Source organism: Anomaloglossus baeobatrachus, chromosome 4 (assembly GCF_048569485.1).
Source record: "Anomaloglossus baeobatrachus isolate aAnoBae1 chromosome 4, aAnoBae1.hap1, whole genome shotgun sequence".
NCBI lineage: Eukaryota > Metazoa > Chordata > Amphibia > Anura > Aromobatidae > Anomaloglossus > Anomaloglossus baeobatrachus.
This window is the reverse complement of record NC_134356.1, coordinates 445,808,371-445,832,306: the sequence shown is the minus strand read 5'-3', so window position 1 is coordinate 445,832,306 and position 23,936 is coordinate 445,808,371. Positions and strand designations below refer to the sequence as shown.

General features: G+C 45.7%; 1 protein-coding gene across 1 annotated transcript in view; it reads right to left on the bottom strand.

Moving 5' to 3' along the window:
* CYP11A1 (cytochrome P450 family 11 subfamily A member 1) overlaps positions 1-23,936 on the bottom strand; it is a 90,409-nt gene that overhangs the window by 63,264 nt on the left and 3,209 nt on the right. Inside the window, exon 2 of the mRNA XM_075342671.1 lies at positions 22,667-22,822. Within this exon, the coding sequence (XP_075198786.1) occupies positions 22,667-22,822 (156 nt within the window). The remainder of the gene's footprint in view (positions 1-22,666; positions 22,823-23,936) is intronic.

Here is a 23,936-nt window from a genome sequence, read left to right as displayed (position 1 = left end):
TTAGTGGCACAAGTTGGCTGATCAGATCAGCCAACATGTGCAGGAAAAATGTGGCGAGCCCGCATTAAAGGGAACCTGTCATCAGAAATTTAGCTATAAAGCTAAAAGTTTCCCCCTCTGCAGCTCCTGGGCAGCATTCTAGGAAGCTTCCTATAGTTTTTGTGGCCCCTTTTATTCCAAAATAAATACTTTACAAACTTGTACCTTTTCGTATGCAAATTTCTTAAATCTTCCATGAGGGTGGGCTGCCTGATGTACGTTGCTGTCCTCCTGCCGATTTACGCCGCCCCAGAACGCTGAATTTCAAACCTCAGGACGCCGCTCCTGGGCGCCCGTGGTCCAGCGCATGCGCTGTGCTACTGTAGCGGTGCCGTGCACTGTGTGCACGTGTGACCGCTAGTGACACTTTGCGCGGGCACGAGGTTATGGGCGGCGCTGTGAGTGTCATCAGCAAGTGCCGCCCATAACCTCGTGACCGCACTTTCACCTCTTTACACCTCTTCCTCCAGCGTTCTGCGCAAACGCTCGCTTGCCAGATGACCGGACGTCACCTGCTTCCCATCCTGCTCAACAGCAGGAAATAGATGGGAGGAGCGGACGGAGCAGTCGGTGCCCGCGCAAAAGCGTCACCAGCGGTCACACGTGCACGCAGTGCACGGCACCGCTACAGTAGCACAGCGCATGCGCGGGACCACGGGCGCCCAGGGGCGGCGTCCTGAGGTTTGTAATTCAGCGTTCAGGGGCGTCGTAAATCGGCAGGAGGACAGCTACGTACATCAGGCAGCCCGCCCCCATGGAAGATTTAAGAAATTTGCATACGAAAAGGTACAAGTTTGTAAAGTATTTATTTTGGAATAAAAGGGTCACAAGAACTATAGGAAGCTTCAAATAAGAAGGAATGGCGGCAACTCACTGGTGAACGTTAACGGCAATTTTTATTGCACAATCTGCAGCATTGTTACAATGTAACCAGGGAGGGGGGAGTGCAGGGGCGCCCCTGCACTCCCCCCTCCCTGGTTACATTGTAACAATGCTGCAGATTGTGCAATAAAAATTGCCGTTAACGTTCACCAGTGAGTTGCCGCCATTCCTTCTTATTTGAAACTCATATTGGATTTCTATACCTTGGCTGAGCACCACAGGGACCGGCTGGAGATCTGTGATCCAAGGAAAAACCACAGCCTCGTGAGTACACACCTGGGCTTGCAGTGCCTAGCCTTTTCTCTTTTTTATTAGAACTATAGGAAGCTTCCTAGAATGCAGCCCAGAAGCTGCAGAGGGGGGAACTTTTAGGTTTATAGCTACATTTCTGATCACAGGTTCAATTTAAAGAGACAGGCATGACCTTGGACATAGCAGTATGTCCTAGGTCAAGAAGGGGTTAAAGCATCAGTGTGCTATCTGTGTGATATCCGGATAGCACACAGACAGCATGAACTTGTATACTTCCTTGTCTCTGGCGCTGCCATCACACTTGCTTCCGGGTCCACAGTCAGTGCAGTGAAAGGAAGAGCCCGGACTGCTGCCCCGAAGGGGCTCAAGGGAGGGCTACATAACTAGGAGGGATGCCAGGCCATAGGGTTAATAAGGGGTTAATGAAGAAAGTCAGTTTGGGCGCGAAATCTGGGGGTGGTGCTAAGGGTCAGCTAGGATCAGGGGTCAGTGTGATTGGTCAAGGGGTGGTGCTATAGGGGGTCGTATATAGGGCAGGTCAGAGGGGGGTGGGCCATTCCTACCTGGACAGTGACTGTAATCGTTGCGGCTGGATCCTGAAGATGGAAGACTTCATGGCGCAGATGAAGAGGATGGCGGAGCAGCGTGGACAGCGGTGGATGGAGGAACAGCTGCAGCGATGGACCGGCGACAGCGCTGAGGATGGGACCCCCCTGCCTCCGAAGCGGCAGCGAAGAACGCGGCCTCCGGAGCGCCTCAGCCCTGAGATGACGCCGAGGAGCCGGCAGCGGAGACAGAGCCCCAGTGGAAGTGCGGCGGTGGATCCGGGAGCCGGGACGTCGCGAGGCCCAGGCCGGAAGTCGGGCCGCGGGCATCAAGGCAGCGGGGCGGTGAGCGACATGGCCGGCCTCCCCTCCTCTTCCGGTTCGCGGCGCACTGTGGTGACGCGCGCGTCGCGGCCGCGTGACCCGGCGCGGTCACCTGACCTGCCGCGCTCACCTGGCCCGGCGTGCCCTTGTGATCCGGTGGGCTCACCTGACCCGGCGCGCTCACCTGACCCGCCGCGGTCGCGTGGGCCGCCGCGGTCACGTGGGTCGGCGCGGTCACGTGGGTCGGCGCGGTCACGTGGGTCGGCGCGGTCACGTGGGTCGGCGCGGTCACCTGACCCGGCGCGGTCACGTGACCCCTCGTACTCACCTGGCCCGGCGCGCCCTCGTGATCCGGCGGGCTTGCCTGACCCGGCGAGGTCACCTGACCCGCCGCGGTCGCGTGGGCCGGCGGGGTCGCGTGGGCCGGCGGGGTCGCGTGTGCCAGCGGGGTCGCGTGTGCCAGCGGGGTCGCGGAGCCCAGCTGGGTTGCGCAAGCCAGCGGGGTCGCAGGGCACGGATGAGGCCGCAGTGGCATCAGCAGCACGGGCAAGGAAACGAGCGGGGCCTATGCAGGAGCATAGGGTCCCAGTGCCGGCGGGGGATTCTGTACGGAGACGGCCCGGATCAGCGGGGCCCAGCTTTTTGGCACAGAGGATGGACAGCGACGGGACGGCGTCGGGGTCCGCTGGAGCGCGCGGGGATGCCGGCCGGCATGCCCCAGGCAGAGTTTACATGGAGGCGCCAGCGTCTGGATCGTCGCGGACGGCGCGGAGGATATGTGGTGCTGCGGGCGGACGGGGTCTAAGGTCGAGTCTGCCGGACGGCGGGCTCCCTGGACCTGGGTCCAGTGAGGAGGATGATGTCATCTTGGAGGAGGACGTCGCGGAGGACGACACCAGGGACCATATCGTGGATGTCGGCGAAACGACTGGAGTGCGACGCGGAGGACATGTGACGGCTGTTTCGGGATCTTCTCGGAGTCAGCCTGGTAAGACCACAGTTTTTCCTATTTCTCGTACACCTGGTTTGGCTATGGATGGTGAGTCTGGTGATATGGATGGCGTGCAGGGTGTGAATGTGTTTGGTGGTACGGGTGGTTTGCTTGGTGGCCCGAGTGGTGGGCAGGTCATGAATGCGGTGCCGGGTGACGGCAGTGTGGCATCCGAGTTGTTGAGGTTGGCCAGGGGTTTGTTTGCCCCTGTGGGGGGCCCTAGCATGGTGTGGCAGGGAGCGACGGGGCAGGAGGTTGTGGCTCCTGCGGCTGGAGGGGTTGCCAGTGGCAATGTGGTTGGTGAGCCGGTGGTGGCGGCTCCCGCTGCCGCAGCTGCGGCTCCTGCTACCGCAGCTGCGGCTGCAGTGGATGTTGTTCGCTTAGATGACAAAGCGAGAGGGGAAGTGTATGTCTGCTTTGATGGGCCGTTGGGGGCGCATCTGAAGCAGGAGACCAGGGAAAAAATATGGAAGGATGAATATGTTGAAATATTCTCATTGCTTCCGTTGGAAAAGTTTAACCTGGATCGGGTTAAACCGGACGAGAGCAAAAAGGACGAGGAAGAACGGCGGCGTTATCGCCTTATTCCTCGCACTTTTCAGAATTGGTTGCAGGCCTTTGTGATACTGGCCAGTGTGGTGGGGGAAAAGGCTCCGGATAACTGTTCGGCGCTTTTTTGTTATCTGGATTCCATTTGTGAAGCGTATAGGACCTACGGGGGGACTGCTTGGCTACGGTATGACGAGCAGTTTCGCCAGAGGAAAGCGGTCAGACCCAGTTTACGGTGGGACCACAAAGAAATCAGTCTATGGATGCGACTGATGGCTGCGCCGAAGTCGGCATCGCAGTCCTTTCCAGGGGGTACCGGCGGGGGATCATTTGGCACCCCGCCGGGGCCCAAAAAGGGCGTTTGCTGGCAGTTCAATGAAAAGGAATGCCGATTTGGTTCCTCCTGCCGATTCAAGCACGAGTGTTCGGGCTGTGGTGGCGCCCACAGTTATCTCAAGTGCTTCCGGAAGGGAAAAGGGAAGGCCGCAGAGTCTTCGTCAAAAAGGGAGGACCCCGGTGAGGGTAGATCGGATGGCGCCGTTTCTAAGTAGATACCCGGATCGGGTGTCGGCGGAATTGTTGAGTGAAGGTTTTAGTTTTGGTTTCAAGATACCGTCAGTTGTTAAGACGGGAGAGATTCGTTTAAAAAATTTACAGTCGACTCGCCTACATGGTGAGATTGTTGCAGATAAGTTACAGAAGGAGGTGGAATTAGGACGGATGGCGGGGCCTTTTGATGCCCCTCCATTGCTTGCCTGACTTGGTGGTGTCCCCGTTGGGGTTGGTCCCAAAAAAGGAACCTAACAAGTTTCGGCTGATTCACCATTTGTCATATCCTACTGGCAGGTCGGTGAACGACGGTATTGATCCGGAACTGGAACTGGTTATGTTCGTTTTGATAAGGCGGTGAAATGGCTGAGGAAGCTGGGTCGTGGCTCGCTTTTGGCAAAAACGGATGTGGAGGCCGCCTTCCGTCTGTTACCGGTGCACCCGGACAGTTTTCACCTGTTGGGGTGTTGGTGGGAGGACAAGTTTTATGTGGATTGTTGTTTGCCTATGGGCTGCTCAATTTCATGTTCCTATTTTGAGAAGTTTAGCTGTTTTTTGGAGTGGGTAATTAAGGAGGAGACGGGCCTAGATTCAGTGTTGCATTACTTGGACGACTTTTTGTGCATGGGACCTGCTGGATCCTCGCAGTGTTCCCTTTTGCTTCGGACAGTGGAGCAGGTTGCTCGCCGCTTTGGCGTTCCGTTGGCGCCTGAAAAAACGGAGGGTCCGGTTACTGTTTTGAAATTCCTGGGTATCGAGCTAGATACAGTTGCCATGGAGTGCTGCTTGCCGGAGGACAAGCTGGCGGATTTGAGGCGTTGCGTTCAAGGGGCCATTGAGGCCAAGAAGATTCGTTTACGGGATTTGCAGTCCCTGTTGGGAAAGTTGAATTTTGCGTGTAGGATTTTGCCGATGGGAAGAGTTTTTTCCCGTCGCTTGGCTCAAGCCACTACCGGTGTGTTGCACCCTTTGCATTTTGTGCGTTTGAAGGTGGAGCACAAGGCGGACCTGAGAGTGTGGTCCCGTTTTTTGCAGCTGTATAATGGACGGTCATTGTGGCTTCGTGAGGTGGTGTTCAATGAGGAGTTGGTCCTTTATACGGACGTGGCGGGGTCCAGTGGTTTTGGGGCATATTTTGGGGGGAGATGGTGTGTCGGCAGGTGGCCTGATTCGTGGCGGGTTTCCGGTCTGACTAGGAATTTGGCCTTGTTGGAACTTTTTCCTATTGTCGTGGCCATAGAGGTTTGGGGACAGGATTTGAAAGACAGAAAGGTGCGTTTCATGTGTGACAACCTGGGGGTCGTTCAGTGTGTTAACAAGTTGACAGCTGATTCCCCCCCGGTGGTGGATCTCTTGCGTCATTTGGTGTTGAAATGTTTGGAGTTGAACTTGTGGGTCTGCGCTGTACATGTGCCGGGGGTGCTGAATTCCGTGGCTGATGCTTTATCTCGCTTCCAGTGGGACCGTTTTCGAATGCTGGCGCCGGACGCGGAGCAGCAGGAGACCGTGTGGCCCGTCTGGTTGTGGGACCTGGTTTGCAGCCGGCCTGGGAATTGATCAAGCATTCGGTGGCACCCAGTACGTGGCACAGCTATAATGCAGCGTGGGACCGTTGGCTCGAGTTGGTTGATGAGGTGGGAGGTGATGTACCCGAAGGTGACAGAGTTTATTTAGTTTTGTTCATGATGGGCAGGGCAAAGGAAGAAGGCCTTTCGTGGTCGGCGGTTGGCTGCGGGCAGGTTGGCTGGCATTGCTTTCTTTTTCAGGTTACTGGGCTGGAAGGATGTCACTAAGGATTTCTGGGTGCGCCAGGCGTTGAAGGGTTACCGTAGGGCGGGGGCGCACTGAGACCTTCGGCGCCTGGTGTCTTTTGAGCTGCTGGGCAAGCTGTTGTCGATTTTGCACCGTGTGTGTTTCTCGGAGTATGAATGCCAGTTGTTTGGGACCGCTTTTGTTCTGGCCTTCTTTGGGGCGTTCAGAATTAGTGAATTGGTGAGCAGAACATGAGGAGTCACGGAGGTTTGTTGTTGGAGGACGTGGCATGCGGTATGGATGCGGTACGGTGTTGCTTGAGACGGTCAAAGACGGACCAGCTGGGTAGAGGTCATGTGGTGGAACTGTGGGGTGTACCTGGTTTAGCGGAATGCCCCGTTAAACGGCTGTCGGCATTTTTAGAAGTGAGGGGAACTCGCCCGGGGTCCCTTTTGTCCCACCAGGACGGGTCAGCCTTGTCCAGTTACCAATTTGTCTGTATCTTTCGGAGGTGCCTGCAGTGTTGCGGTCTCAACGAGGCTGAGTACGCGTCGCATTCCTTTCGGATTGGGGCTGCGACTCAGGCGGCTCGTTGGGGCCTGGGCGCGCAGGCTCTCCGTAAGATTGGACGATGGGACTCGGCCAGGTTTAGATCTTACGTCCGGCCAACCTTGTTGTGAGATATTGAAGGGGGGGGGCCTGGGGCGGTATTTGATTGGTACTCATTACCCCTTTTCTTCCACGTGTCCCCCCCCCTCCCCCATGTTGTCACCTTTTGTTTTGTAGGTTTACCATTATTGGTGTGGGTGCTCGGTCACTCATACGTGTATTGGGGGGCGTTTCGTGCGGGAATACGAACGGACGGCCGCCAGTTGGGGGTCCCCAGAGAAAAGGCGACGGTGCGATGGATCGGCGTCAGGGGTATGCTGTGGAGTGAGGTGTTGCCTACCTGGCGCCACCATGCACAGTTGGATAGAACACCGGACGTGGTAGTACTACACGCGGGTGGGAATGACCTGGGTCTTCGGGCTTCCAGGGACCTGATCCAAGATATAAAGTGTGACTGCCTGCGGCTCCTGTCCTCCCACCCGGGTTTAATAATCGTCTGGTCCGATATTGTTGCGCGGCGGGCATGGCGGCGTGCCAGGTCGGTGGAGGCTCTTAACAGAGCACGAAGCAAAGTGAATCGGGAGATTGGGCGTTTTATTTCCCGGGTCGGGGGTGTCTCTGTTCGGCACCCAGAGTTGGAAGCGGCGTCCGCCGACTTGTTGCGGCGAGACGGGGTCCATTTAAATTCGGTGGGGAATGATATTTGGGCCTTAGGGCTTATGGAGGGGGTCGAGAAGGCTTTGTTGGTGTGGGAGGACTCGCGCGCACAAGGGGTCATGCGCACTCGCGGTGGCGGAAAGGAGGGGGGTGTCTGAAGGTGGGGGTTTGCACAGAGGAGAGGACGGAACCCAGTGCCGGAGCGGGTTACCTCTAGAGGTGCAATTGTTTGGTAAACGGGTCCTTGCTGGGTTGAGTCTCAGCGGGACATGGTGTGGGCAACATCTGGCTTGGGCTCTCGAGTCGGTGTGTTGCGGCTGAGGGTCAGGAGGTGGGCTGATGTTGCAAGGAACATTTTGGTTAACCTTCAGGTACCCCCCCCCTCCTTTTTCGGGGGTTCTTCAATGAAGAATTGTATTGTTATATGGCTTATGTTTTTTGTTACTAATAAATGGGGCTGCTGTGGCCTTTATATCCAATGTCACGCAGTGTTTGTGTTTATTTTAGATAAGAACCCTGGGGGGTAGGGGGATGTTGGGTGTAGGTCAAGGCCTTTAGTCAGACATTCCGGAGTCAAGGAAGAGCCCGGACTGCTGCCCCGAAGGGGCTCAAGGGAGGGCTACATGACTAGGAGGGATGCCAGGCCATAGGGTTAATAAGGGGTTAATGAAGAAAGTCAGTTTGGGCGCGAAATCTGGGGGTGGTGCTAAGGGTCAGCTAGGATCAGGGGTCAGTGTGATTGGTCAAGGGGTGGTGCTATAGGGGGTCGTATATAGGGCAGGTCAGAGGGGGGTGGGCCATTCCTACCTGGACAGTGACTGTAATCGTTCCCGCCCGCCTGCCCTGATTGTGGATTCGACATCGACGAGGAAGAGGAGGAAGATCGTATTTGTCGCAGCGGCGGAAAGGAGGGGGGTGTCTGAAGGTGGGGGTTTGCACAGAGGAGAGGACGGAACCCAGTGCCGGAGTGGGTTACCTCTAGAGGTGCAATTGTTTGGTAAACGGGTCCTTGCTGGGTTGAGTCTCAGCGGGACATGGTGTGGGCAACATCTGGCTTGGGCTCTCGAGTCGGTGTGTTGCGGCTGAGGGTCAGGAGGTGGGCTGATGTTGCAAGGAACATTTTGGTTAACCTTCAGGTACCCCCCCCCCTCCTTTTTCGGGGGTTCTTCAATGAAGAATTGTATTGTTATATGGCTTATGTTTTTTGTTACTAATAAATGGGGCTGCTGTGGCCTTTATATCCAATGTCACGCAGTGTTTGTGTTTATTTTAGATAAGAACCCTGGGGGGTAGGGGGATGTTGGGTGTAGGTCAAGGCCTTTAGTCAGACATTCCGGAGTCATGTTTATGAGGCATAATTAGCGGGACCCGGAAACAACAGCAGTGTCACAAACAGCAGCACCAGACACATGTAAGTATAAAAATGGTGTTAATTTCAGTGAATGGTTGTCCTCTGGTACGTGTCACTTGGATCACATCCGGGTGCGGTCCGTGTGACATCAATGCTGCTGGCACCACTCAGTGGTGCAATAAAAGAAAAACGCTGGAGTGTTGCTTTATTGGACAGTAAACCAAACTGGAAACTGACCCAATAAGCAATTTGTCATACAGACTTAAGGTCTTTGAGGAGACTGCAGCCTGATACAGACCAGGCTTGTGCATGTCACTAGCGGGCTGCTGTGCACAAAATTTGTGGCTATGTGAGAGAGTCACTCTCCTTAGGTGACCACTACTCGCAACATGGTTCCTATATAAACTATTTTTTTTATTTTCCAAAACAATATTCTTACAAAATGTCCACAAGGCTGCAAATCCTTGGATCCTGTCAGATCACAGGCGTCTTGTGCTGCAGCTTACCACTGCAATTTATGACTCCAGGGCACAGAAAAGAAGACACCTGATTATCCTCCCCTGTCAGCCAATCAACCAATTGGCTGGCAGGCAATATTTAACAAATGTTCCATTACCATGGGGTGTTCTGCAGCCATACCCCTCTTCTACCTATACAGCGCTATCCCTGCTGTTTCTAAGTGCAATTTACCTCAGTCTGCAGTCCTAGCATGGTCATTACAACTTCTCAGTCCCCTGGATCGCCCAGAAGAGTGTGTAGTGCCTATAGTGGCATAGGCAGCAGCTGAGCGGACTGAGGGGAATCGATCGCTGATGCTCAGCTCAGTGTGAGTGACTCCCTCATTCACCTCTGAGTGTCTCTATGGATACAACCAGCTCCGCATCAACTCAGCAATGCATGTACAGGTGAGGGAAAGGGCCACCTGCTTCTCCTGTTGGTACTGAAGCTGCCAACAGGAAAGTGAATCCCCATATGTTTTTAGATTGACAGGGGCCCCCGGTCGCTCTGGGACCCGCTACGGCTGCACCGGCGGTATGTTCGCCACTGGTGTGTATTGATCCATTCTGAAGTGCTAGTGAAATTGGACATCAAATACAGTATCAAGCCAAAAGCATCAACAGTATCTATACAAACTATTTTAACAATAGAGGAAGAGAAGAACGAAAACCAAGAAAGAATTTAGAAGATTTTTAAATATTTTAAATATTTTATTTTACAAAAGTGCAAAACTTACAAAAATACCAGGCAAGAGACCAAAAAGCAAGTCATGAATAAAAACCTGCACCAAGTGGACAGGGGAACTAGTGATGAGTCCCCCTTCCAGCCAATGCGACCACTGCATAAATGGGAGAGGAAATTAGAATAAATGACCACAAACAATCAATGATTATATATCATTGCCTATGTAGGCAAATGGATAGTATGACTCCAGTGAAAGTCAAAATACGGAGAGGGGTCAAAAGTGTGAATAAATAGAAGCTCATATAGATGTCACATAACCAAAATATTAGTATATATTGGTTTGTATATGGTTATCTCTAATCAGAGGCAATAGGAGCAAAAGGGACCTTTAAGGTGCTACATATATACCAACAATGGGAGATGTATTGTCATGCCCTAATGGCGGCAGAAAAACACCTAAAAACCCATGCACATGACCCGGCGATGTAATAGACCGCAATCAAAACCAGTAGGCATAAATATAGGAAGAAAAACTGCTTAATAGTATGTTTCTAGAATCATAAGATAAGTAAATAAAAGCAGAATAGCTGCATAGAGAAAATTGCCTACACAAGGAGGTGACAAAAAAGAGAATTGCTGTCAAGCTGCATGTACATAGGAAATAAGGTCTGTAAGGTGTTTACCTGAGATGAGCAATGGTCACAGTGGATGATCTTTTTCGCTTTTTCCAGGGGCAATACTGGAAAAAGCGCTAAGCGAAACGATTGTTTGGGATTTTCCCATCCCATTGTAATTGTTGCACTTTTGTAAAATAAAATATTTAAAAATCTTCTAAATTCTTGCTTGGTTTTCGCTCTTCTCTTCCTTCATTGTTAAAATGTCGTTTGAAGAATTAACCCACTATGTTACATACATAGTTACATAGTTACTTAGGTTGAAAAAATACCTAGGTCCATCTAGTTCAACCTTCCTCCACAAGTTCTACATTTGGTCACAAAGTCATTTATAACCAACAATGTTGTATGTACTGAGGAAATCATCCAGCCCTATTTTAAAAGCTGTTATAGTATCTGCCATTACTACCTCTTGTAGTAATGCATTCCACAGTCTGACTGCTCTAACTGTAAAGAACCCTTTCCTATTTAGCTGCCGGAATCGCTTTTCTTCCACTCACAGTGTATTCCCCCTGGTCCTTAGTATTGTCTTTGGAAGAAATAAGTCATGTGCCAGTCCTTTATATTGACCACACATATATTTATACAAATAAATGAGATCTCCTCTGAGACGTTTTTTTTCTAAGCTAAACATATCTAACTTTTCCGACCCCTTCCTTCATATGGGAGGCCTTCCATTCCTTGTAGTAGTCTAGTTGCCTGCCTTTGAACTGACTCTAACTTCTGAATGTCCATTTTAAAATGTGGAGCCCAAATCTGGATCACATATTACAGATGTGGCCTTACAAGTGATTTATAGAGGGTTAACAATACGTTGGGATCACGGGATCTAATCTCTCTTTTTATACACCCTAAAATCTTGTTTGATTTAGCAGCCGCTGCTTGACATTGAGTGCTGCTGCTCAGCTTATTTGTAGTAAGAATACCCAAGTCCTTCTGTTCTGTAGTCCAGAGTTTACTTCCATTTAATGTATACGCAGTTATAGGATTACTCCGTCCTAGGTGCATTACTTTTCATTTATCAACAGTAGATCTCATTTGCCAAGTATCTACCCATTCTGACATCTTATCCAGATCGTTTTGTAATATGGTACTATCAAGGTCAGTTTTTAATATCCTACATAGTTTGGTGTCATCAGCAAAGACTGACACTTTACTATCAATCCCATCCACAAGGTCATTAATAAAGAGATTAAAAAGAATTGGTCCTAGCACAGATTCCTGCGGCACCCCACTATTACCCATTTAGAGAATGTACCATTTATGACTACTCTTTGTTTCCTATCTTTTAGCCAATTCCTTACCCAGTTGCATATAGTTTCCCCTAGTCCTTGCTTCTGGAGCTTTAGTATAAGGCTATTATGTGGTACAGTATCAAATGCCTTTGCAAAGTCCAAATAAATCATATCAGCTGCATTACCAATATCCAGGTTTGCACTTACCCCCTCATAGAACCCCAACAGGTTGGTTAGACATGACTTATCTTTCATGAATCCATGCTGTTTGTCAGGTATTATATTCTTTTCTGCAATATATTTTTGCATGTCATCCCTTAAAATGCCCTCAAAAACTTTGCATACTACTGATGTCAGGCTTACTGGACGGTAGTTGCCTGCATCTACCCTCTTACCTTTTTTAAATATCGGTACCACATCAGCAATCCTCCAATCCTGAGGCTCCAACCCTGTTACAAGCAAGTCTAAAAAGATGAGATACAGCAGTCTGTTGATTACGGAGCTCAATTCCCTCAATATTCGTGGATGAATGCCATCTGGCCCTGGGGATTTGTCAATGGTTAATTTACTCAGACGTAGGCGTACTTCTTCTTGTGTTAAATTAATTATATTGGGTGGTGAACTTTGATTTTTCACTTGTTGAATGATCCCTGGTACAGTCAGTTCCTTGGTGAACACAGATGAGAAATGCCTATTTAATATCTCAGTCTTTTGTTTGTCCTTATCCTTTGTTTTCCTTTTGGCATTAATGTATTTATAAAAGATTTAGGTATTTATTTTAATGTCATTGGTGATTTTTGTTTCAGTAGCTAATTTTGCTTGCTTGATTTCTTTTTTATATTTCCTATTGATATCTTTATACTTCTGAAATGTTATTTCTGTATTTTCAGTCTTTAAGATTTTAAACGCTCTTTGTTTTTGTTTTATTATACTTTGTAGTGTCTTATTTATCCATAGTGGTTTATTTTTTATTCTTGGACATTTTATTACCAGAGGGTATACGTTTTTTACAGGACTCTAGTAGTATATCCTTAAACTTACCCCATTTATGTTCAGTATCCCCAGTTACCATAACATTGTCCCAATCTACCCATTTAAGCTCTTCCCTTAATTTGTTGAAATCAGCTTTCTTAAAATTCCAGGTTTTAGCATTTCCCCTTGGAAATGTTCAATTGAATATTACTTTGAAGCTTACCATATGGTCGCTGGTGCCCAAGTACTCCCAGACCTGTAGATCTGAAATTGTATCCAGTCTATTTCACAGGACCATATCTAGCAAATTATCTTCCCTGGTTGGTTCATCTACCATCTGAGAAAGGTAATTGTCTTGAATTGTGGATAAGAACTTACAGCTTTTAGCACAACCAGAAAATTCTATGTCCCACTGAATGTCTGGATAGTTGAAATCCCCCATAATTAGAACCCAATTATTATTATTAGCTGCCTTTTCAATTTGTTCCAGCATTTCACCCTCTATTTGTTCAGGTGTGTTAGGAGGCTTATAGCAAACTCCAATTAGTATTTTTCCATTATTCCCCTCCCCATGTACATTTACCCATACTGACTCTACATTGCTGCAGTTTACCCCAATGTCATCATTCAACACAGATTTTAGGTTAGATTTGATAAATATACACACCCACTACCTTTTTTGTCTTTCCTGTCCCTCCTGAATGTAGTATAACCCTGTATGTTTGTCACCCAGTCATGGCTTTCATCCAGCCAGGTTTCCGTAATGCCCACTACATCATAATCCATGGTTGACATAAGAGTCTCCAATTCATTCATTTTGTTTGGCAGATTTCTTGCATTTGCCAGTAGACCTTTAATACTTTTAACACATTTATTACTCCTAGCCTCCCTACGTTCCTTGCATGTCCCATCCCCCCTAATCCTCAATTGACCCCTACTGTCTCACTGTCTCTATCTACTCTGGCTACCCCTTATTTGCTCCACTTCCCCTACCCCCCCCCCAGATCCTAGTTTAAAAGCTCCTCCATCCGTCTGACCATTTTCTCCCCCAGCAAAACTGCACCCTCCCCATTGAGGTGCAGCCCATCCCTACCGTAGAGCCTGTAGCTCTGTGAAGCTGACAGGAGCGGCTGTGTATTCTGCAGCTCCTGTCACCTTCATGCAGCACAGCTGGATGCAACGCTGGAGGACTGTGGATTACGCCGGACATGGAGGGTTTGTCGGGGTTAATAAATTGGTGATGAGGTACTTTGTTAGTGTTTTTTATTTCTAATAAAGGATTTTTCGGGTGTGTGTGTTTTTTAACTGTAATTTACAGATTAATCATGGAAGGAATCTCGGGGAGACGCCTGACATGATTAATCTAGGATTTAGTGGCAGCTATGGGCTGCCATTAACTCCTTATTACCCCAATTTGCCAACGCACCAGGGTAAATCGGGAAGAGCCGGGTACAGTCCCAGAACTGTCGCATATAATGTATGCGGCAATTCTGGGCGGCTGCTGACTGATATTGTTAGGCTGGGGGGCTCCCCATAACGTGGAGCTCCCCATCCTGAGAATACCAGCCTTCAGCCGTATGGCTTTATCTGGCTGGTATTAAAAATGGGGGGACCGCACGCCGTTTTTTTTAATTATTTAATTATTTATTTCACTGCACAGTATACACACACCCACCGGCTGCTGTGTTTGGGTGCAGTGAGACACCTGTCACTCAGCGTGGGGGCGTGTCTCACTGCAACCAATCATAGGCGCCGAAAAGCAGGAAAGCAGGGAATACGAGATTGATTAATGAGTGGCCGGCTTTTTCAAAAGAGGAAAAGCCGCCGGAGTTTAGTGAACAGCTGTGCAGCGCCGCGGCAGTGATCGGGGAACGGTAAGTATGAGAGAGGGGGGAGACTGACCGACAGACTGTGAAAGGGGGACAGACAAGACAGAGAGAGACAGACAGAGCGAGACCGACCGACGGGAGATAGAATGAAAAAAAAAATGACCGACATCGCTAGTAAAAAGCACAAAACGTGCGTTTTGGACATTGGAGTGCCACACAATGTTTTTACGTAAAATCTTTCATGTAATAATCTCAAAAAGTAACATACACCAGCTCTATCTCACTATTGGGTATGTGCCCTTAACATTTCCGCCATGAAAATTCATTTTGGTGTCATTTTGGAAGGTTTTCTGGTGAGTCCGTAAAAATGGCATAAAACTCGGACAAAATTGTTCACAGCTGTGACTTTTGAGTGATAAATGCTTCAAGGGGTCTTCCCCATGCTGTTGCCATGTCATTTGAGCACTCTTCTGAGACTTTTGTGACATTTTTAGGGTTTCTACATGCTGCCGGGGGTCATTTCAGAAAAATACTCGGGTCTCCCATAGGATAACATTGGGCTCGGTGCTCGGGCCGAGTACACGAGCATCTTGGGATGCTCGGCCCGAGCCTCGAGCACCCGAGCTTTTTGGTACTCGCTCATCACTAAACATCATATTTCATGATATTAAAAGGAAGAGGTTGGGTTTTAATTACATATTTTTATATTTGATTAATATATGTGTCTACATAATACTTTAATAATTACGGTAATATTAATCAGGTACAAAGGAAAAAAATTGGGAATAAAAAAATATATATTTGAAGTATGGTAATCACAATGCATTTATATACTAAGGAAGAGTATTATCAGCAAGGTTACATGACTTGATTATTTTTATAAGGTAAATGATATGACAGGTATGGAAATCATACAAGATATTGGTAATATTAAGGTTGTGTGTTATTAAGGACATAAGTGTCATATACATAGAAGGCCTTATTTTTATTCCAATTTTTATTTTTATTCCATTTTCATTTTTCCTTTTATTCCTATTTTTTATTTTTGATTATTTTTATTCAATATTCAAAATTTTAATTCTACAATTTTATTTTTTCCTTCAAATTTTAAATATCTCAATTGAGAAAACACTTCAATATGTAGTTAAGTAATATCTCAAATAAGAATATTACTTTATTAAATATGAATCATATTAAAAGGGAAAGTTCCAATTTTTGGAAGGAAGGAACACTTCATTCATCAATGTATTCAATTATTTATTTCTTAACAATACATTATTCTTTTATTTATACCATACTATGAAGAAAAAGACATGGATCGCACATCCCAAAAATACAATGATCTAAAGCCGCTAGGCAAAAAATTAAATAGAACATGAGGTTCTTTTGTTTCCATTCTGATCAGATTGTATTAAGCCCACTGCCACATCACGGCAAACCTCTTGAGTGGGTCCCTAACCTGACCTTTTTGTGCGGCACCGTGCACTGACCACCGCCGCAGCGACAAAGCGCCAGCAGGGCGGGCGACCTGGTGCCTCACAGCACCCATGCTGCAAGGCAAAACCCCCAAGGCTCAAGGCCGCACCACCCCACCGACACCACACCACCACAACAGCAGCCACCACACAGCACCAGCACACAGTGAGAGGAGCTGTGCACTCACCTCCCACTGGCTCCCATATGTGAACTGGGAGCAAAAAGAAGGCTGACCCCTCTTGCAGTCTCCTGCTGATTAAAATCACCTGTGCCAAATGGGGAGAGTGCAGATCCAAGCAAAAAAAGAGGGGGATAAACTGATATAAATACCATACTATGAAGAAAAAGACATGGATCGCACATCCCAAAAATACAATGATCTAAAGCCGCTAGGCAAAAAATTAAATAGAACATGAGGTTCTTTTGTTTCCATTCTGATCAGATTGTATTAAGCCCACTGCCACGTCACGGCAAACCTCTTGAGTGGGTCCCTAACCTGACCTTTTTGTGCGGCACCGTGCACTGACCACCGCCGCAGCGACAAAGCGTCAGCAGGGCGGGCGACCTGGTGCCTCACAGCACCCATGCTGCAAGGCAAAGCCCCCAAGGCTCCAGGCCGCACCACCCCACCGACACCACACCACCACAACAGCAGCCACCACACAGCACCAGCACACAGTGAGAGGAGCTGTGCACTCACCTCCCACTGGCTCCCATATGTGAACTGGGAGCAAAAAGAAGGCTGACCCCTCTTGCAGTCTCCTGCTGATTAAAATCACCTGTGCCAAATGGGGAGAGTGCAGATCCAAGCAAAAAAAGAGGGGGATAGACTGATATAAATACCATACTATGAAGAAAAAGACATGGATCGCACATCCCAAAAATACAATGATCTAAAGCCACTAGGCAAAAAATTAAATAGAACATGAGGTTCTTTTGTTTCCATTCTGATCAGATTGTATTAAGCCCACTGCCACGTCACGGCAAACCTCTTGAGTGGGTCCCTAACCTGACCTTTTTGTGCGGCACCGTGCACTGACCACCGCCGCAGCGACAAAGCGCCAGCAGGGCGGGCGACCTGGTGCCTCACAGCACCCATGCTGCAAGGCACCAGGTCTTCTTTTTGCTCCCAGTTCACTTATGGGAGCCAGTGGGAGGTGAGTGCACAGCTCCTCTCACTGTGTGCTGGTGCTGTGTGGTGGCTGCTGTTGTGGTGGTGTGGTGTCAGTGGGGCGGCGCGGCCTGGAGCCTTGGGGGCTTTGCCTTGCAGCATGGGTGCTGTGAGGCACCAGGTCGCCCGCCTTGCTGGCGCTTTGTTGCTGCGGCGGTGGTCAGTGCACGGTGCCGCACAAAAAGGTCAGGTTAGGGACCCACTCAAGAGGTTTGCCGTGACGTGGCAGTGGGCTTAATACAATCTGATCAGAATGGTAACAAAAGAACCTCATGTTCTATTTAATTTTTTGCCTAGCGGCTTTAGATCATTGTATTTTTGGGATGTGCGATCCATGTCTTTTTCTTCATAGTATGGTATTTAAATCAGTCTATCCCCCTCTTTTTTTTTTGCTTGGATCTGCACTCTCCCCATTTGGCACAGGTGATTTTAATCAGCAGGAGACTGCAAGAGGGGTCAGCCTTCTTTTTGCTCCCAGTTCACATATGGGAGCCAGTGGGAGGTGAGTGCACAGCTCCTCTCACTGTGTGCTGGTGCTGTGTGGTGGCTGCTGTTGTGGTGGTGTGGTGTCAGTGGGGCGGCGCGGCCTGGAGCCTTGGGGGCTTTGCATTGCAGCATGGGTGCTGTGAGGCACCAGGTCGCCCGCCTTGCTGGCGCTTTGTTGCTGCGGCAGTGGTCAGTGCACGGTGCCACACAAAAAGGTCAGGTTTGGGACCCACTCAAGAGGTTTGCCGTGACGTGGCAGTGGGCTTAATACAATCTGATCAGAATGGTAACAAAAGAACCTCATGTTCTATTTAATTTTTTGCCTAGCGGCTTTAGATCATTGTATTTTTGGGATGTGCGATCCATGTCTTTTTCTTCATAGTATGGTATTATTCTTATATTAGTATGTTAACCCAATAAGGATGAAATATTAGTTATAGTTACATAGTTTCTTATATAGTAGGTTATTTAATAAATAATAGACAAATCAAATAAATTACATTAGAGTAATAAAGATGGAAGATCGAGGTACATCTAAGTTTACCTTCATATATATATATATATATATATATATTTTAATCAATAATAATCATTTATAATGAGTAATATTGTGTTTTGATGGAATCATCCAGTCTTTTCTAAAAGGTTATTTGCTTTGGTTTATAATTTTACAAATGATCTAACTAAATAAGCCACATTGTTGCCTTTCATATTTATAATATGGTTCATGTTATAGGTACATATTATTTCATATTGAGTATTACATTTTGGTTACATTTAACGCATTGCCACCTATGGGTTTGGAAAGGTAATTAAACCAATGACAAAAAATGTTATTGCATGAAATACTATCGTCTATACCATTATGCAGTATTATTTTTATCATTCTAAGTATCAATTATATTAATACTTCTACGATAATAATAAAACAAGGTATTATAGTATTAGAGTTATGATACGCTGTGACATTTATTAGTGGTAGTTATTGCCATATTTGGTATCTAGATTAGGGAATGAAGTCTTCAATCAAGAATACAGAAGATAAAAGACTTTTAGTAATTTTTAAAGCCAAGAGGGATTCCACAAAAAAAAGTTGCAAAAACTGATATCCAAAAGTCCAAAAGGTAACGTCTCAAATAAGACTATGTTACATACAATACACTTACCACTGGGGGACCTCAGAAAGACAGTGATCTTATGGTGCTAGGATGGACAACCCTGACACATGGTCTGTGCATTAAGACCTCACTACAGTTACTAAGGAGAGCAATAAAGTGTTAAAGTTAACCCCTGTCGTGCTGACCAAGAACGTCTCAACATCTGTTCCAGGAATGACATCAGGCAGCATGGAGGATAAAGGTGACTAATGTAAATTACACTGCACAGACATCAAAGACCTATACTATTCTTCTACACTCATGAACTGTGGTTTATCAATATTGGCTATGGACTTTCAAATAAAGAATAAAGTTTATGAACTTGATCTAACGATGATAAACGCAATACGGGACTGTATTAAATTGGTAACCATTCATCTTTTATCAAAGGATTTATTTCTAAGAGACTGTGTTTATGCCAGATTACATCGGAGATAAGAAGACATCAACCCAGAGGATATCATATGGTGACCGGATTTGTTTTGCATCTTTTTAGGTTTAGGAAAGTATAATTATGTATTTTATATGATTATCAGTCATGGCCTACCATAACATGAATCCACATTATTATATTGTTGAACATATAACATGAATAATGCAAATTGATTATTATTCATCATTATTATTGATATTAATCCATTATTGCCAAATAAGGGAAAAGATCTGTTATTTTAATGATGTATTAATTAATTTTCGGGGTTTCATTAATAATAATAATTAATAATTTACCCGCCTCAAGGGGGAATTGTTAAAACATTAAACTTAATACATCTAGTTATCAAACATTTTATAATAGGACATATTATATATGTTCACAGTTCTGTTTATGTTGGAGGGCATAGCTTATTGATAAAGTTCTTATAAGGAATAAATATTAAGGTATCTGTATTGAATATGGATAGATGCTGACATAGCATGGTACATATATATATATATATATATATATATATATATATATATATATAGGCTCTTTGCAAACTGCTAGTGAATGATCTCATGCGTTCAGCTGAAATACCCAATATGGTTTGGACAGTTGTCATATAACACACGGTGGGAGGGGGTGGCTGCTGACTCCTGCTCCGAGAGTTATTTCACACATGTCGAGGCTGCAGAGTCCGGCCACCCGATCCAAGAAGCAAGACATGCCTGTCAGGCCTGCAGCATGATTCTATTTGACTCATTGAACAATTTACGTAAGCTAATGAAGTATATTTTTTTCTTTTTCTGTAACTGACTTGCAACTTTATAATTTAGCAATCATTTTTATCAGATATAAACTACATTTATTTTTTACACATTTTGTAGTCCATCTTTCATGCGTCTTATCAGAAAAATATATTTAAGAGTATATTTTTAACACCTCCTTCCTACAGCAGTCATTTTCCTGGTTGCTAGGAGCAACGTCCTGCTGTAGTGACTCTAGTCCTGGCCCTTCATTCCTAATATCAGCCAAACAGGCATATTTACTAGGTTGTGCCAGGTCAGGACTAGGCTCCCTGACACTTTTCCCCCTACCTCTTCTTCTAACTGTTACCCAACTACCTACCTCTGGGTCCTGATCTTCCCCACCTCCACCCTCCTCCATATCACTGGCCCCAGCCAGAGAAAGCTCAGTGAGCTCTAAACTCCTCTCCAGGTTTGCAATGCCCCTGAGTGTTGCAAGCTGCTTATTTATATCAGATACCTTGGCTTCCAAATATGCAACATGCTTGCATTGAGTGCAGACATATTCACCCTTGAATGGCTGCTCAAGGCATGCATACATCTGACAAGATACACACCTGGTAGCATTGTCCATGGAGCACCTATTAAATGAGGATAAACCGTAAAGTAGAAAAACAAAGAAAAAAAAACAATGGGAAACGTAAAAGGATAAGTTCAAACTATGTTCTTGTGTCAAACTATGAGATTGTGTTTAAACTATGCACTTAGCTGCAATCCCCGCTCTTTGCTGCATAATCTCGCATGCTCAGCAACCTCGCTTGTTCTGGCTGGTTTATACAGTTCCACAAGAAATACCAGAAGCTCCTAGAAGCTTCTAGCAACAGGTGTGGGTAATACTACTAATTAAATCACAAGACAAACTTTTTTTTTTTTGCTTTTTCACAGTACCACAGACATACAGACACACAATTCCCTAATGAAATTAAACAATTACAGTTATCACCACTATGAGATTGTGTTTAAACTATGCACTTAGCTACAATCCTTGCAGTTTGCTGCAGAACCTCTCACACTCAGCAACCTCGCTTGTTCTGGCTGATTTATATAGTTCCACAAGAAATACCAGAAGCTCACAGAAGCTTCTAGAAACAGGTGTGGCTAATACTACTAATTAAATCACAAGAAAAACTTTTTTTTTTTTTGCTTTTTCACAGTACCACAGACAAACAGACACACAATTCCCTAATGAAATTAAACAATTACAGTTTTCACCACTATGAAATTGTGTTTAAACTATGCACTTAGCTGCAATCCCCACACTTTGCAGCAGAACCTCACACGCTCACGTTACTATGTTACTATGTTACTATGTAGTGTAACCCCCGTGTGTTTACTTATTGACATAGCTTTATTTCAGTTTTGGTTAGTGTCTATATAAACCATCAGAAAACATATGCAAGATATTGGACTACGATCTAGATGTCCAGCTGCAAGTGAAGCATTGACCTCACACCACTGCTCTCAAAGCCTATCATGGTACAGGGCAAGACATCAATGGAGGCTGCAATCAATGCCTTCTTCAGTGAAGAGTCATGTTTTTCTTTTAGCGACAATGATTGATTTGGAGACCAAATAGACAATGCCTTCATGAGGGAGCATCACACTGGTCCTACTACTTTGATTATAGTGTGGGTTGCATACTGTATGGCATCTGGATTCAATGTGGGTTCATTCCAGGTACACTAACAGTTTGGCTTTATATTGATTTGGTCGTAGAAGCAATTGCATAGTAATTTCTCCAAAATATCACTGGAAACGTGTTTTCAACACAAAACCAGACTGCATATTTCTCATACTATTTTAAGCAGCCTGCATAGCCTAAATGTGCTACCATGCTCTGGAGCATCTGTGGACTTGTCTCCCATAGAGTACATCTGGGACACCCGCTATCACGCACATCTGGGTGCTGACAGCAGCGTATCTTGATGATTTACCTACCTGAGTGCATTCAACCTGGCAGAACATTCCTTAGACAACCATTATAACCTCAATGATAACCACCAAGGAATGTAAGTACGTGTATTCCTGCATGTGGCGATCATACTCAATATTGAAAAAAATTAAGAAGTTTTGTTTCTATTTTTTGCATCATTTACATATTAACATGTCTATCAATGCTATGATTTCCAGAAACCCATGACTTTTTCTTCTTAATGTTGAGGAGTATACAATCATTCTGTCCCTATCTAGGATCATTTTGTTGGTGGTACATCTTCCATTTGCACAGAGTGATGTGATGTTGATAACGATCATACTTATGCCAGTGTAAATTATCTGATCACCCTATGAATGATCACTTTGATTGCTTGTCAGTTTAAAGGTTTTAATTGTGATCACTTATGAACATTTGTTCATCAACAGCAAAACCTCATTTCATTGACCAGTTCAATTAAGTGCAACGGACACTTGTAAAGACTGGTCAATAAATACTCTCAAGTTCAAGACTCTAAAGTATTGTTGTGGAGTGGCAGATTTTATTGTGTAAGGTCCTTTTAATTTTATTATGGAAAAATAAAGTTACTACTTTGTTTTAGTAAATCCTGCTTTGTATAAATGACCCTAAATCTAATTTACTAGCCAGACTTAGGGCGGCTGTGAAATAATCCACAAACTGGTTGCCCAAGTCAGTAGAGAAAAAATGGAGCAAATTTTAATAATGTCTTCCACATAAATAGTACACTAACTCACTAACAGTGCTAACAACTATCTTATATACTAGTGGTGCAGCTGAAATAGTCATAAGGTAATAGGAAAACTTACTTTAGCAGTACTCCATATCTTTTATTACGATAATCACGATACTCATACCATGGCTGAACCCGAAGGCGCTCAGGATGTATCCCTTCTACCTGGAATAGTGCGGCAGCATCCTCAGGATGCTGAATGTAAACGCTGTCATAAGTTCCTAGAGTCTCCCTGTGTGAAAAAGCAAGAATGTAAGCAGCATGTCATATTATATAGAATTTCACCGATGTCTCTTAATGACATAATTAAATTACGAATCCATAGGATAATTGTTTGTTCTCTGAAAACGGACTAACATCTGTATGCCATTTCTGGTTACATGGATGCTGTAGGCAAACATTAACTGTCATTAAACATTATAAAAGGCCAAATGAAAATGATAGTTGGGAGAGAGGATCTCAACCATATGAGCTTAACATCTTAAAGGTAATCAGAGGTTCAGGTGGTTAGGGAGCTGATTTCAGAAGAAAAGACTATTTTTTGATAAGAGCTTAAAGAGAACCTGTTAACACTATTTTGTAATGACATGCCTGTAATATCACTGTAATACTGATTACATTAATTCCTTTGGTGATGAAATCTTCTTTGTGGTTCTTTAATCACTAGAATTTTCTGCTAATTAAATTTCGGTTCACAGACGTCAGACTGTGCACTGGGTCTTCTCCTCCCTGTCTATGATTCTCCAGCCCCTCCATCAACCTCCTCTGTTTGAGTTGGATATTTCAAACAGAGGAGGCGGGTTACTGAAAAAGCAGTGACCTGTCATTTAAAGACGAGAGGTAGGTGGAGGGCGGGGAAATCACAGACAGAGGAGAAGACCAAGTGGACAGTCCAGCCACTGTGCACTGAAATCTAATTAGTAGAATATTTCAGATGGTGATTAGATAAGAACAACAAAATGGATTTCTTCACTAAAGATATCAAGTTAAGCAGTATTACAGCACCAATACTACTATTTCTTACTTTTCATTAAAAATTGTGCTGACAGGTTTTCGTTAAGTACTAAAGTAGAAATGTCTATGACAGATTGAATGCTTGTCTGAAGTGATGCCATTCTAGGTTGGATGTAGAGAGACTAAAGGGGGCTTTACACGCTACGATATTGTTAATGTTTTGTCGTCGGGATCATGCCGTTAGTTACACACATCTGGCGTCATTAACGATATCGCAGCGTGTGACACTTTTGTGCAACCTAAAACGATCGCAAAAGTGGCCAAAATCGTTTGCCGTGGAGAGGTCGTCCTAAAACCAAAAATCGTTTAACGCTCATTAGCAATGATGTTCC